Below are 15,699 nucleotides of genomic sequence, written 5' to 3'. Positions count from 1 at the left end.
GACCAGTACATTAGGTAGTGGATGGGAGACATTGTCCAAGATGGCATGCAACTTGGACAGCATCCTCTTTTCAGACACGACCGTCAGAGAGTCCAGTTCCATCCCCACAACATCACTGGCCTTATGAATGAGTTTGTTGGTTCTGTTGGTGTCTGCTACCCTCAGCCTGCTGCCCCAGCACACAACAGCAAACATGATCGCACTGGCCACCACAGACCCATAGACCCTCAGCATCGTCCGGCAGGTGTTAAAGGACCTCAGTCTCCTCAGGAAATAGAGACGGCTTTGACCCTTCTTGTAGACAGCCTCAGTGTTCTTTGACCAGTCCAGTTTATTGTCAATTCGTATCCCCAGGTGTTTGTAATCCTCCACCATGTCCACACTGACCCCCAGATGGAAACAGGGGTCACTGGTACCTTAGCTCTCCTCAGGTCTACCACCAACTCCTTAGTCTTTTTCACATTAAGCTGCAGATAATTCTGCTCACACCATATGACAAAGTTTCCTACCGTAGCCCTGTACTCAGCCTCATCTCCCTTGCTGATGCATCCATCTATGGCAGAGTCATCCAAAAACTTCTGAAGATGACAAGACTCTGTGCAGTAGTTGAAGTCCGAGGTGTAAATGGTGAAGAGAAAGGGAGACAAGACAGTCCCCTGTGGAGCCCCAGTGCTGCTGATCACTCTGTCGGACACACAGTGTTGCAAGCACACGTACTGTGGTCTGCCAGTCAGGTAATCAAGAATCTATGACACCAGGAAAGCATCCACCTGCATCGCTGTCAGCTTCTCCCCCAGCAGAGCAGGGCGGATGGTGTTGAACGCACTGGAGAAGTCAAAAAACATGACCCTCACAGTGCTCGCTGGCTTGTCCAGGTGGGCGTAGACACAGTTCAGCAGGTAGACGATAGCATCCTCAACTCCTAGTCGGGGCTGGTAGGCGAACTGGAGGGGATCTAAGTGTGGCCTGACCATAGGCCGGAGCAGCTCCAGAACAAGTCTCTCCAGGGTCTTCATGATGTGGGAGGTCAATGCCACCGGTCTGTAGTCATTGAGGCCGCTGGGGCGCGGCGTCTTCGGCACAGGGATGAGGCAGGACGTCTTCCACAGTACAGGAACCCTCCGGAGCCTCAGGCTCAGGTTGAATACATGGCGAAGTACTCCACATAGCTGAGGGGCACAGACTTTGAGCACCCTGGTACTGACACCATCCGGTCCTGCAGCCTTGCTTGGGTTGAGACGTTTATTGTTATTCTTCAGTACCCAAGTGTAAAGGAGAGCGAAATGATTGTTTCTCTGGATCCGACGCAGCATAGAGAAACATAATTAGCACAAAGAACACAATAAATATAAATACATAAGATTAGCTTCTATACACAGACTGATTGTACATCCATAAAGTGACTCTAGGTACAGAAACACTTGTACATCACGTGACTGATAGGAAATGATAAAGTAGGGGTGTGCTGGCTTAGGTAAATGGGCGGAGTTGTTGATCATAGAACAGAGAATAGTACAGCACAGTAGAGGCCCTTCAGCCCACAATGTTGGGCCGAACCTCTAACCCTGCCTCCCATATAACCCCCCCCCCACCTTAAATTCCTCCATATACCTGTCTAGTAGTCTCTTAAACTTCACTAGTGTATCTGCCTCCACCACTGACTCAGGCAGTGCATTCCACGCACCAACCACTCTCTGAGTAAAAAACCTTCCTCTAATATCCCCCTTGACCTTCCCACCCCTTACCTTAAAGCCATGTCCTCTTGTATTGAGCAGTGGTGCCTTGGGGAAGAGGCGCCGGCTATCCACTCTATCTATTCCTCTTAATATCTTGTACACCTCTATCATGTCTCCTCTCATCCTCCTTCTCTCCAAAGAGTAAAGCCCTAGCTCCCTTAATCTCTGATCATAATACATACTCTCTAAACCAGGCAGCATCCTGGTAAATCTCCTCTGTACCCTTTCCAATGCTTCCACGTCCTTCCTATAGTGAGGCGTCCAGAACTAGACACAGTACTCCAAGTGTGGCCTAACCAGTGTTTTATAGAGCTGCATCATTACATTGCCACTCTTAAACTCTGTCCCTTGACTTATAAAAGCTAACACCCCATAAGCTTTCTTAACTACTCTATCTACCTGTGAGGCAACTTTCAGGGATCTGTGGACATGTACCCCCAGATCCCTCTGCTCCTCCACACTACCAAGTATCCTGCCATTTACTTTGTACTCTGCCTTGGAGTTTGTCCTTCCAAAGTGTACCACCTCACACTTCTCCAGGTTGAACTCCATCTGCCACTTCTCAGCCCACTTCTGCAACCTATCAATGTCTCTTTGCAATCTTCGACAATCCTCTACACTATCTACAACACCACCAACATTTGTGTCAGCTGCAAACTTGCCAACCCACCCCTCTACCCCACATCCAGGTCGTTAATAAAAATCACGAAAAGTAGAGATCCCAGAACAGATCCTTGTGGGACACTACTAGTCACAACCCGCCAACACGACCCTCTGCCTTCTGCAGGCAAGCCAATTCTGAATCCATCTGGCCAAACTTCCCTGGATCCCATGCCTTTTGACTTTCTGAATAAGCCTACTGTGTGCAACCTTGACAAATGCCTTACTAAAATCCATGTAGATCACATCCACTGCACTACCCTCATCTATATGCCTGGTCATCTCCTCAAAGAACTCTATCAGGCTTGTTAGACACGATCTGCCCTTCACAAAGCCATGCTGACTGTCCCTGAACAGACCATGATTCTCTAAATGCCCATAGATCCTATCTCTAAGAATCTTTTCCAACAGCTTTCCCACCACAGATGTAAGGCTCACTGGTCCATAATTACCCGGACTATCCCTACTACCTTTTTTGAACAAGGGGTCAACATTCGCCTCCTTCCAATCCTCTGGTACCATTCCCGTGGACAACGAGGACATAAAGATCCGAGCCAGAGGCTCAGCAATCTCTTCCCTTGCCTCGTGGAGCAGCCTGGGGAATATTCCATCAGGCCCCGGGGACTTATCCGTCCTAATGTATTTTAACAACTCCAACACTTGCTCTCCCTTAATATCAACATGCTCCAGAACATCAACCTCCCTTATATTGTCCTCACCATCATCATGTTCCCTCTCATTGGTGAATCCTGAAGAGAAGTATTCATTGAGGACCTCGCTCACTTCCACGGCCTCCAGGCACATCTTCCCTTTTCTCTAATCAGTCTTACCTTCACTCCTGTCATCCTTTTGTTCTTCACATAATTGAAGAATGCCTTGGGGTTTTCCTTTACCCTACTCTCCAAGGCCTTCTCATACCCACTTCTTGCTCTTCTCAGCCCCTTCTTAAGCTCCTTTCTTGCTACCCCATATTCCTCAATAGATCCATCTGATCCTTGCTTCCTAAACATCATGTATGCTGCCTTCTTCCACCTGACTAGATTTTCCATCTCACTTGTCACCCACGGATGCTTCACCCTACCATTCTTTATCTTCCTCACCAGGACAAATTTATCCCTAACATCCTGCAAGAGATCTCTAAACATTGACCACATGTCCCTGCAAATATATCATCCCAATTCACACCCGCAAGTTCTAGCCTTATAGCCTCATAATTTGCCCTTCCCCAATTAAAAATTTTCCTGTCCTCTCTGATTCTATCCTTTTCCATGATAATGCTAAAGGCTAGGGAGCGGTTGTCACTGCCCCCCAGATGCTCACCCACTGAGAGATCTGTGACCTGTCCCAGTTCGTTACCTAGTACTAGATCTAGTATGGCATTCCCCCTAGTTGGCCTTGAGTGGGAAATAATTGTTTCCGAGTCTGATGGTCCTGTGAATGCTGCATAGCCTCTTCCCTGATGGGATTAGGATAAACAGTCCATGAGCAGGGTCCATATGATAAGCACAGTAAATGTGTTTAAGGCCAAGCTCAGTGTTTGGATTTCAAATTTAAAGAACGGGAGGCCGACACACTTTCCCAACTTAGAGAAACTGTTATAGGCCATCAAGGAAAAAATGCTTTTCACCCTGAGCAGTACTGTGCTTACCTAGAAAAACTGGCAATAGAGTTCGATCGTCGTTTTGGGGAGTTAAACTTCATGAAAGATATTGCTGCATTTATTTCAAACCCATTTCTGCCGATCGATATAGAACAGATAGCAGCCAAGTTCCAGCAAGAACTTGGTGTGCCAAGTGATATTGAAATGGAAATAATTGCTTTGTAAAATAACATCGAGCTTAAAGCAAGATCGGGGACAGTGACTTTTGGGGGCTTGTCAGGGAGTCTTTCCTCATCTCACCACATGTGCACTAGAAGTCAGTGCCTACTTCGGGTCAACTTATCTATGTGAAATTGCATTTTCACAGATGAAAATTATTAAATCTAAGTACAGGAGCTGTCTTACTGACAGACACTTCACATACTGTCTCAGACTGGCTGTCTGTAGTTCTGAGCCAAATTCCAGGGAACTAGCGGAATGTATTCAGCCTCAGTCATCACACTGAGTGCAACAGTCAATTTTTATTCATTTATTTTTTGTGCTGAAATAAAATTAAATAATGAAACTTAGAATTAAAGGTGTTATAATGTGAGCATTATAAAGATAAGTTAATACTAATTAAGATAATGGTAATATAGCAATACTCCTGCTACGGAAAGCTGTTTGTAAACAGAAGTTGTTTCTGGGGTTATGGGGTTTTACTTCCGGTCATTGCTACGCATATGTGTATAAGCCCCTCCGCCACATTGGTTTTGCCGTCCCAGATAAAGTTGTCCTTTGGACATGAAGTTGTCAAGTGGTCCTCAAAGTAGAAGTTACTACATATGACTCACATATGCGCTCTAGGGGTAAAATTTGCTTTTGCATCAAAAGGTTTATCAGGCATAATGTATTTGTGTATTTATTTTTCTTTTTTTTTGGGATCTACTGGGAAAGTCTCAAAGATCGACCGGTTGGCGACCACTACACTAAGGTTTAGTGACTGAAACCACGATGTAACAAAAGTCACACAGCAAAATACACATACTGCAGTTCTTAAAATTACATACACAATCAGTACAGTGGACTTTGGATAATTGGGACATATAGGGCCGGTACGTTTTGGCCCAATTAAGTGGCTGCCCCAATTAGACCATACAAGAACATAAGAAGCAGAATCAGGCCATTTGGCCCAAATGAGTCTGCTCTGCCATTCAATCATGGCTGATCCTATTCTCCCCTCCTCAGTCCCACTCCCCGGCCTTCTTCCTGTAACCTTTGATGCCGTGTCCAATCAAGAACCTATCAAGCTCTGCCTTAAATACATCCAACAACCTGGCCTCTACAGTTGCCTATAGTAATAAATTCCACAAATTCACCACCCTCTGGCTAAAGAAATTTCTCCGCATCTCTGTTTTAAATGGGTGTCTCTCTATCCTGAGGCTGTGCCCTCTTGTCCTAGACTGCCCCACCATGGGAAACATCCTTTCCACATCTAATCTGCCTGGGCCTTTCAACATTTGAAAGGTTTCAATGAAATCTTCCCTCACACTTCTAAATTCCATCAAGTACAGGCCCAGAGTTCCCCGTATAATAACCCTTTCATTCCCAGAATATCTTTGAGAACCTCCTATGAACCCCCTCCAATGTCAGCACATCTTTTCTTAGATGAGGAGGCCAAAACTGTTCACAAAACTCAAGGTGAGGCCTCACCAGTGCCTTATAAAGCCTCAGATCACATCCCTGCTCTTGTATTCTAGACCACTTAAAATGAATGCTAACATTACATTTGTCTTCCTCACCACTGACTTGCAAATCACGACCTGCAAATTAATCTTCAGAATGTTCTGCACAAGGACTCCCAAGACCTTTGCATCTCAGATACTTGGATTTTCTCCTCATTTAGAAAATAGTCTGCACATTTATTTCTACTACTAAAGTGCATGACCATACATTTTCCAACATTGTATTTCATTTGCCATTCTCTTGCCCATTTCCTTTATCTGTCTAAGTCCTTCTGCAGCCTTCCTGTTTCCTCAACACTACCTGCCCCTCCACCAATCTTCGTATCATCTGCAAACATGACAACAAAGCCATCTATTACACCATCTAAATAATTATATACAGCATAAAAAGAAATGGTCCCAACATGGACACCTGTGGAACACCACAAGTCACTGGCGGCCACCGAGAAAAGGATCCTTTTATTCTCATTCACCGCTTCCTACCAATCAGCCAATGCTCTAACCATGCCAGTAACTTTCCTGCAATACTATGGGCTCTTAACTTGGTAAGCAGCCCCATGTGTGGCACCTTGTCAAAGGCCTTCTGAAAGTCCAAATATACAATATCCACTGCATCCCCTTTATCCATCCTACTTGTAATCTCCTCAAAGAATTCCAGCAGGTTCTGCAGGCAAGATTTTTCCTTCAGGAAACCATTCTGACTTTGTTGTATTTTGTCCTGTGTCTCCAAGTACTCCATAACCTCATCCTTGGCAATTGACTCCAACATTTTCCCAACCACTGAGGTCAGGTTAGCTGGTCTAGCGGAATTAGTCCTTACTCTTAATAATTTCTCCTTTTGCTCCTCCCATTTCCTCCAAACTAAAGGTGTAGCTATGGGCACCCGTATGGGTCCTAGCTATGCCTGCCTTTTTGTTGGGTTTGTGGAACAATCTATGTTCCGTGCCTATTCTGGTATCTGTCCCCCACTTTTCCTTCGCTACATCGACGACTGCATTGGTGCTGCTTCCTGCACGCATGCAGAACTCGTTGACTTTATTAACTTTGCCTCCAACTTTCACCCTGCCCTCAAGTTTACCTGGTCCATTTCCGACACCTCCCTCCCCTTTCTAGATCTTTCTGTCTCTGTCTCTGGAGACAGCTTATCCACTGATGTCTACTATAAGCCTACTGACTCTCACAGCTATCTGGACTATTCCTCTTCTCACCCTGTCTCTTGCAAAAACGCCATCCCCTTCTCGCAATTCCTCCGTCTCCGCCGCATCTGCTCTCAGGATGAGGCTTTTCATTCTAGGACGAGGGAGATGTCTTCATTTTTTAAAGAAAGGGGCTTCCCTTCCTCCACTATCAACTCTGCTCTTAAACGCATTTCCCCCATTTCACGTACATCTGCTCTCACTCCATCCTCCCACCACCCCACTAGGAATAGGGTTCCCCTGGTCCTCACCTACCACCCCACCAGCCTCCGGGTCCAACATATTATTCTCCGTAACTTCCGCCACCTCCAACGGGATCCCACCACTAAGCACATCTTTCCCTCCCCCCCTCTCTCTGCATTCCGCAGGGATCGCTCCCTACACAACTCCCTTGTCCATTCGTCCCCCCCATCCCTCCCCACTGATCTCCCTCCTGGCACTTATCCGTGTAAGCGGAACAAGTGCTACACATGCCCTTACACTTCCTCCCTTACCACCACTCAGGGCCCCAAACAGTCCTTCCAGGTGAGGCATCACTTCACCTGTGAGTCGACTGGGGTGATATACTGCGTCCGGTGCTCCCGATGTGGCCTTTTATATATTGGTGAGACCCGACGCAGACTGGGAGACCGCTTTGCTGAACATCTACGCTCTGTCCGCCAGAGAAAGCAGGATCTCCCCGTGGCCACACATTTTAATTCCACATCCCATTCCCATTCTGACATGTCTATCCACGGCCTCCTCTACTGTAAAGATGAAGCCACACTCAGGTTGGAGGAACAACACCTTATATTCCGTCTGGGTAGCCTCCAACCTGATGGCATGAACATTGACTTCTCTAACTTCCGCTAAGGCCCCACCTCCGCCTCGTACCCCATCTGTTACTCATTTTTATGCACACATTCTTTCTCTCACTCTCCTTTTTCTCCCTCTGTCCCTCTGAATATACCTCTTGCCCATCCTCTGGGTCACCCCCCCCGCCCCGTCTTTCTTCCCGGACCTCCTGTCACATGATCCTCTCGTATCCCCTTTTGCCTATCACCTGTCGGCTCTATCCCTCCCCCTCCTGTCTTCTCCTATCATTTTGCATCTCCCCCTCCCCCTCCAACTTTCAAATCCCTTACTCACTCTTCCTTCAGTTAGTCCTGACGAAGGGTCTCGGCCTGAAACGTCGACTGCGCCTCTTCCTATAGATGCTGCTTGGCCTGCTGCGTTCACCAGCAACTTTGATGTATGTTGCTTGAATTTCCAGCATCTGCAGAATTCCTGTTGTTAGCTGGTCTATAATTGCCTTTCTGCTGCCTTCCTACTTTCTTAAAGATTTGCAATTTTCCAGTCCTGTGGCGCCATGCCAGAGTCCAATGACTTTTGAAAGATCATTACTAATGCCTCCGCAATCTCTAATGCTACCTCTTTCAGAATCCTAGGGTGCAGTTCATCATCTTGTATGGGTGACTTGTGTACCCTTTGGTCTTTCAGCTTTTTGAATACTTTCTCCCTTGTAGTAGTAACTGCATTCACATCTCTTCCTCCACATCCTGCAACATTTGGCACACTGCTAGTTCCACAGTGAAGAATGATGCAAAATACTTATTTCAGTTCATCTGCCATCTCCTTATACCCCATTATTATTTCTCCAGCCTCATTTTCTAGTGGCCCTATATCCAATCTCATGTCTTTTATTTTTTTACATACCTGAAAAAGCTTTTACTATCCACCTTGATATTGTTTGCTTGCTTGCTTTCTTATTTCATCTTTTTCCTTCTAATGATCCTTTTAAGTTGTTCTCTGTAGGTTTTTACCCTATCCTCTATTTTCCTGCTAATTTTTGCTTTGTTGTATGCCTTCTCTTTTGTTTTTACATCAGCTTTGACTTCCCTTGTCAGCCATGGTTGTACTATTTTGCCACTTGTGTATTTCTTCATTTTTGGAATAATCTATTCTGCACCTTCATCATTTTCCCCAGAAACTTACATCATTGCTGCTCTGCTGTCATCCCTGCCAGTACTCCTTCCAATTTACTTTGACCATCTCCTCTCTCAAACCACTGCAATTTCCTTTATTCCACTCAAATTTCAAGTTGAACTCAACTTAATTAGCCGAAGTTTCATGGAAATAGTTAAAGAGGTATAAAAAAGACAAACTACTGTTTAACTGAGTAACAACTGAGTACTGTTTAACTGATGAGGCATTGAGGGAGGCAAGGCCACACAATATACTCTGGGTAGGGGTCTTCAATGTCCATCACCAAGAGTGGCTCGGTAGAACCCCCACAGACCGAGCTGGTCGGGTCCTACTGGACATTGCTACCAGACTGGGACTACAGCAGGCGGTGAGGGAACCAACAAGAGGGATAAACACACTTGAACTCATTCTCACCAACCTGCCTGCCGCAGAAGCATCTGTCCATGAAAGCATTGGTAGAGGTGACCACCACACAGTATTTGTGGGGACTAAATCTCATCTCCACATTGAAGAAACCCTCCACAGCGTTGTGTGGCACTACCACCATGCTAAATGGGATTGACTTTGAACAGATCTGGCAGCCCAAGACTGGGCATCTATGAGGCGCTGTGGACCATCAGCAGCAGCAGAATTGTACTCAACTACAATCTGTAACCTCATGGCCCAGCATTTCCCCACTCTAACATTACCACCAGGCCAGGGGGTCAGCCCTGGTTCAATGAAGAGTGCAGGACAGCATGCCGAGAACAACACCAGGCATACCTCAATATGAGGGTCACCCTGGTGAAGCCACAGTACTGGACTACTTTCATGCGAAACACCATAAGCAGCAAGTAATAGACAGAGCAAAGTGGCCCACAACCAACGGATCGGATCTAAGCTCTGTAGTCCTGTCACATCCAGCTGTGAATGGTGGTGAACAATCAAACAACTCACTGAAGGAGGCTCCACAAATATCCCCATCCTCACTGATAGAGGAGCCCAGCACACCTGTGCAAAAGGTAAGGCTGAGACATTTGCAACAATCTTCAGTCTGAAGTGCCAAGTAGATGATCCAGCTCGGCCTCCTTCAGAAGTCCCCAACATCCTAGATGTCAGTATGCAGCCAATCCAATTCACTCCGCGTGTTATTAAGAAATGGCTAAAAGCACTGGATACTGCAAAGGCTCTGGGCCCAGACAAAATCCCAGTAATAGTCCTGAAGACCTGTGCTCCAGAACTTGCTGCACCACTAGCCAAACTGTTCCAGCACAGCTACAACACCAACATCTACCCGACAATGTGGAAAATTGACCAGGTATGTCCTGTACACAAGAAACAGGACAAGTCTAACACAGCCAATTACCGCCCTACCAGCCTACTCTCAATAATCAGCAAGGTAATGGAAGGGGTCATCAACAGTGCTATCATGCAGCACCTACTCGGCAATAACCTGCTTACAGATGCCCAGTTTGGGTTCTGTCAAAGGCCACTCAGCTCCTGACCTCATCACCTCCTTGGTCCAAAAATACCAGAGGTGAGGTGAGAGTGATAGCCCTTGACATCAAGGCAGCATTTGACTGAGTATAGCATCAAGTGCCCTGGCTAAAACGGAGTCAATAGGAATTAGGGGGAAAACCCTCCACTGGTTGGAATCATACCTGACACAAAGGAAGATGGTTGTGGTGGTTGGAGGTCAATCATCTCATTCTCAGGACATTACTGCAGGAGTTCCTCAGGGAAGTGTCCTAGGACCAACCATCTTTAAATGCTTCATCAATGACCTTTCTTCTGTCACAGGGTCAGAAGTAGGGATGTTCTCAGATGACTGCACAATGATCTGCACCATTCATGATTCCTCAGATAGTGAAGCAGTTCATACCCAAATGTAGCAGGACTTGGACAATATCCAAGCTCGGGCTGACAAGTGGCAAGTGACATTCGAGCCACGCAAGTGCCAGGCAATGACCATCTCCAACAAGAGAGGCTCTAACCATCGTCCCTTGACAATTCAGTGGCATCACCATCACTGAATCCCCTACTATCAACATCTTGGGGGTTACCATTGGCAGGAAATTGAACTGGTCTTGCCATATAAACACCGTGGCTACCAGAGGAGGTGAAAGGCTAGGAATCCTGCAGTCTGTAACTCACCTCCTGACTCCCCAAAGCCTGTCCACCATCTACAAGTCTCAGGTGAGGAGTGTAATGCCACTCGACACTCGCCTGGATGAGGGCAGCTCCATCAACACTCAAGAAGCTTGACATCATGCAGTACAAGGCAGCCCACTTGATTGGTACAGCTTTCACAAGCATCCAATCCCACTACCATCAACGATCAGTTGCAGCGGATCCCACCCACCTTTCCCATGCACCGTTTGTCCCACTCCCACAACATCCACGCCAGCACCACCAGACTCAGCAACAGTTATTTTCTCCAAGGCAGCAGCTTCCAGACCCATGACCACTAGAAGGATGAGGACAGCAGATAATTGGGAACACCACCACTTGGAAATGCCCCTCCAAGTCACTCACCATCCTGACTTGGAAATATATCGCTGTTCCTTCATTGTCACTGGGTCAAAATCATGGAATTCCCTCCCTAACAGCACAGTGGGTGTACCTACACCTCAGGGACTGCAGCGATTCAAGAAGGCAGCTCATCACCACCTTCTCAAAGGCAACTAGGGATGGGCAATAAATGCCAGCTTAGCTGGCGATGCCCACATCCCGTAAATGAATAATAAAAAAAATGTATTTAAATGAAAAACAGAACAAATTTGAACACTATCAATACTACTGCAGTACTATAAAACTGTGTATTAATTCCCAATTTGTTATTGATGGAGGAATTCATCTGCTGCATTCTTTTGATTGACTGTTAATGAACAAAATCAGTGCAGACACCTAGTGGAGTTAATAGACTACCTTTATACAATGCTTTTCACCATTGCATTCCTCAAATTTTTATTTTCATTGTAACATTCAAGATGATTGTTGATACCTTTAAATTCTTCATAGTCCCTAACTTGTTGAAATAGTGAAGTTGTTTAATTTTCACACCTGGCCATTTTTTGCATCTCCAAGTCTAAATGTATGAAACTGCAGTGAGCAAAACTGTTCTGAATTGATTTACTGCTTACCTGTTGCCAAATTTCAGTGCCAAAAAATACTGCTTTTTGAACACAAGCACACACAACTGATACTATTTAAAAACTGCTCGCTCTAAGCATAGTAGTATTCAGTGGCCATATGAGAGCATGCATCTGAATCTGGTTAGAGTCTGCTCGGCATTAGTCTCCTGTCCCAATTGAGCAGCATAGAATCCCAAATAAACAAAGGGAATCCCAGCTAGTTTCTGGATTAGTTTTTGTTCCTTCAGAGTTATCCCAAATAAGCAGCTGCCCTGATCAACCAATGGCCCAATAAACTGGAATCCACTGTACTTTCAATGGATTTTATTTTCCATTGGAGGTATTGACGTTCAAGATAAAAAAGTTATTATTTTCAAAATTCAACTAGGACCAAAATCTAAAAAGTATTGTGCATTTTGTGTAATTCACCTGCAGGTAGGATGTACATTGATTTTTTTTCCTGCCTTAGAAATTTTTCTGTCTCTTACGGTATATTTCTTACCTTTCACACACGTATTTATAGTGTACATCAACTCCCAATTTTTTCTTGAAAAAGGTAGTTAGGGAATAATGTACACCTAAAAATGAATCCTGTATTTAACATAAACACTTCTGTGATTGGTAGCACTCCAATTATAGAAAATATTTACGAATAATTTTCGGCGTTGCATACATAAAATTTCATCCCTAACATTGCGCTGGGGTGCCAAGGCTTACAAACTACAACTCCCAGCTCTCCCGGCGCAGAGCAGCCGCAGTACGGCACGCTGGCCTCTCGGCTGGCTCCACCTTTGGCGGCAGGTCGTAAATCCGCCATTTTGTGTTCCTTGCGACAAGTGAGAGGAAGTCCTGATGAATTCTGAGAATACGGCAGACGGGCAGCGAGCGGCGGGCCTGAGCGGTGGCGGTGGGGAGGAAGGTAACGCCACTCCGCGGCTTTGTGCCGGTGGAGACCATAGGCCCCGGCTGTTAAAGAGACACCCGGTCTGGAAGGGTCAAGGCCAGGGTTGGGTTTCCACGCTATCGGGCTCGGGGTGAGGAGAGGCCGGTTTATGTGGGATTGCCTCAGTGGTTGCAGCAGGATTCCGGCTCCCGTCTTCTCCAATGAGGATATTCTGTGCTTCACCCCACACGCTGTCCCTTTAGGGTCGGGGGAGGGGACTTGCCGCCACATCCCCATTAATAACGTCTCCCACTCACTACTGCTTCTGTTACCCCACCTCCTCCCCTGGGATCAGCGGCTCCACTCACTGGATCCCCATCTTTCCTACTGGTCAGCCACCTCCAGTCCCTCGATACCCATGGGATCGCATGCCACCCTGCACTTCTTGATTATCATTGTCGGGCATCAATTGATTTTACCTGCTTCCCCTTTCCCCTCAGGCTGGCCTCAGCTATAGTCATCTCTCCACCGGGGTCAGTCCTATGCGCTGCGATTGTCCCATTCCCACCTCTGCTCAGCTCCAACTTGCATCCAGCTGCTTGATTCCGTTTCTGGAGACAACATCCTTCACTGGGAGAGGGACAGAGAGGGAGCTGTTCTTTCCTTGGAGTGATCTCTTACCACCTTAGGTCTCCCGTTTCCAGTCCCTCTAGTAGGCCACTGCATGCCCATCATTATTTCCCCCTCACAACTGCTCTTTCTGGTTATGAAGGGGACCAGAATTTGCTGCAGCCACAATGCTGATTGCCATTTCAGAAATGCTTAAGAAGGATGAAACACTTTAAGACAAAGAAAGTGTGTTCAAATCTCTTTTAATGTAAATTTTGCCTTTGTCTTGGCATTAATTTTGCAATATTTTCAGTCTTGGCTACCTGCTTAATTTAGAAATGTCAAGATATTCTAGTAGAGTGATCCATTATTGGGGATTCTTTTATAGCAAAGTGTGAACGAATGTAATGGAGTCTTAGAGATCATTTGAAGGGTCAGGAATTATAGCCGCCAACATTTTGACCATTCTATTAGATAATTAATTATGAAGTGCTTTTGTAATATAGCACAAATGTAAATGCAAGCTTATTGAAATAAAACATCTACTAAATCAACATTAGCGACGGCCCAACTAGTCTGAAAGGACATGATGTGCAAAACTTTAGTCTACTTCTTTCATTAAACGTGCATATTTTCATTCATTGATTAATGGATAAGGCCAAAACAAGACATAAATGCAGCAGATCAATGTCTTGAACTTAAATTTCACCTTTTTTGTGTCCTTCAGTGGCCTTACCACATACTCCTTCTGTAACTTTTTCCAGTCTTACAACTGCTAGATTACAGCCTACCAACTGTGTTCACTGACTGTGACTTCAGCTACTAAGGCATTATATTCTGCAGGTCTCTAAATCTAAACATCTGTCTGTTCTGCTTTCACTTCATTTGAAGAGCTCCTCAAACAAATTTTTTATTATTTAATTATTCCTTGATGTGGTGTGCTGTTTGTGGTTTGAATATTCTCCTTGTGATTGCTTGGATTTTCTGTCCAATTTCCTCCTGCCCTGAAAGGTTGATTGATCAGTTAATTGGCCCTAATGTTTAGTCATACTTTTAGGTAGGTGATAGAACCTGGAGGGAATTAATGAGAATCTGGGGAGATAACTTTGGATCATTTAGAATTTGTATAAAGTGATGCTTGATGGTTGGTGTGGGCTTTGTGGGTGAAAGGAGCTATTTCCATTAGACCATAAGACATAGAAGCAGAATTAGCCCATTTGGCCAACTGAGTCTGCTCCGCTATTTAATCATGGCTGATCCTTTTTTTCCCCCCTCCTTAGCCCCACTCCCCACATTTCTCCCTGTAAGCTTTGGTCCAATCAAGAACCTATCAAGCTCTTCCTTAAATACACCCAACGATGCTGTATGGCTCCAAATCTCACATCGACAGCTTCAAATTCACTCTCCTGAACCCCTCACCGACACTCCAAATGTCATTCTAGCTTAGGAACTTCGGTACTCTGACATGGGTATTATGGCTTGAAATAGGACGATAAGACGTAGGAGCAGAGATAGGTTGCTCCACCATTCCATCATGGCTTATTCATTATCTCTCTCAACCCCATTTTCCTGCCTTCTTCCCATAACATTTGATGCCCTTGCTAATGAAGAACCTATACTTTAAATATACCCAAAGACTTGGCCTCCACAGCTGTCTATGCAATGAATTCCACCACCCTCTTGCTAAAGAAATTCCTCCTCATCTCTGTTGTAAAGGCCGGCATTAGTGGCGTAGTGGCATTAGCACCGGACTTTGGAGCGAAGGCTTCCGAGTTGGAATCCAGCTGGCTCCCTTGCACGCTTTCCATTGTGCTGGGTTGAGCATCGAGCTAGCAACTCAGCCTCGTAAAAATAAGAAAGCCTGCTAAAAAAAACCGCCGTCATGACAGCATCCCGATGACTCCACTCAGAGTTAAGGGCTTTCTTCTTTTTCTGTTGTAAAGGAACGTCCTTCTATGCTGAGGCTATGGCTTGTGGTCATAGACTCTGCTGCTATTGGAAATATCCTTTCTACATCCACCCTATCTAGGCCTTTCAGTATTCAATGGGTTTCAATGAGATCTCCTCTTGTTCTTTTAAACTTGGCCCAGAGCATCAAACATGTCACAAAATCCTGCTGGTGAATTTCTGGGAGTCTTGCAGGAGGACTCTTAATTCTCTTTGCACCTCTGATGTTTGAATTTTCTCCCCATTTAGTAATAGTTTGCACTATT

The 15,699-nt window shown here is 45.5% G+C and overlaps 1 protein-coding gene across 7 annotated transcripts in view; it reads left to right on the top strand.

Moving 5' to 3' along the window:
- Positions 1–12,820: 12,820 nt before the first annotated feature.
- e4f1 (E4F transcription factor 1) overlaps positions 12,821–15,699 on the top strand; it is a 63,378-nt gene continuing 60,499 nt past the window's right edge. For all 7 annotated transcript variants that reach the window (XM_063058595.1, XM_063058592.1, XM_063058594.1 and 4 more), the window contains exon 1: positions 12,821–12,913. In XM_063058595.1, coding sequence (XP_062914665.1) covers positions 12,847–12,913 — 67 coding nt within the window. In that variant the 5' untranslated portion in view covers positions 12,821–12,846. The remainder of the gene's footprint in view (positions 12,914–15,699) is intronic.

The sequence above is a fragment of the Mobula hypostoma genome, chromosome 9, assembly GCF_963921235.1.
Source record: "Mobula hypostoma chromosome 9, sMobHyp1.1, whole genome shotgun sequence".
Taxonomy (NCBI): Eukaryota; Metazoa; Chordata; class Chondrichthyes; order Myliobatiformes; family Myliobatidae; genus Mobula; species Mobula hypostoma.
Note: the sequence above shows the minus strand (reverse complement) of the source record. Positions and strands in the feature narration are given on the sequence as shown.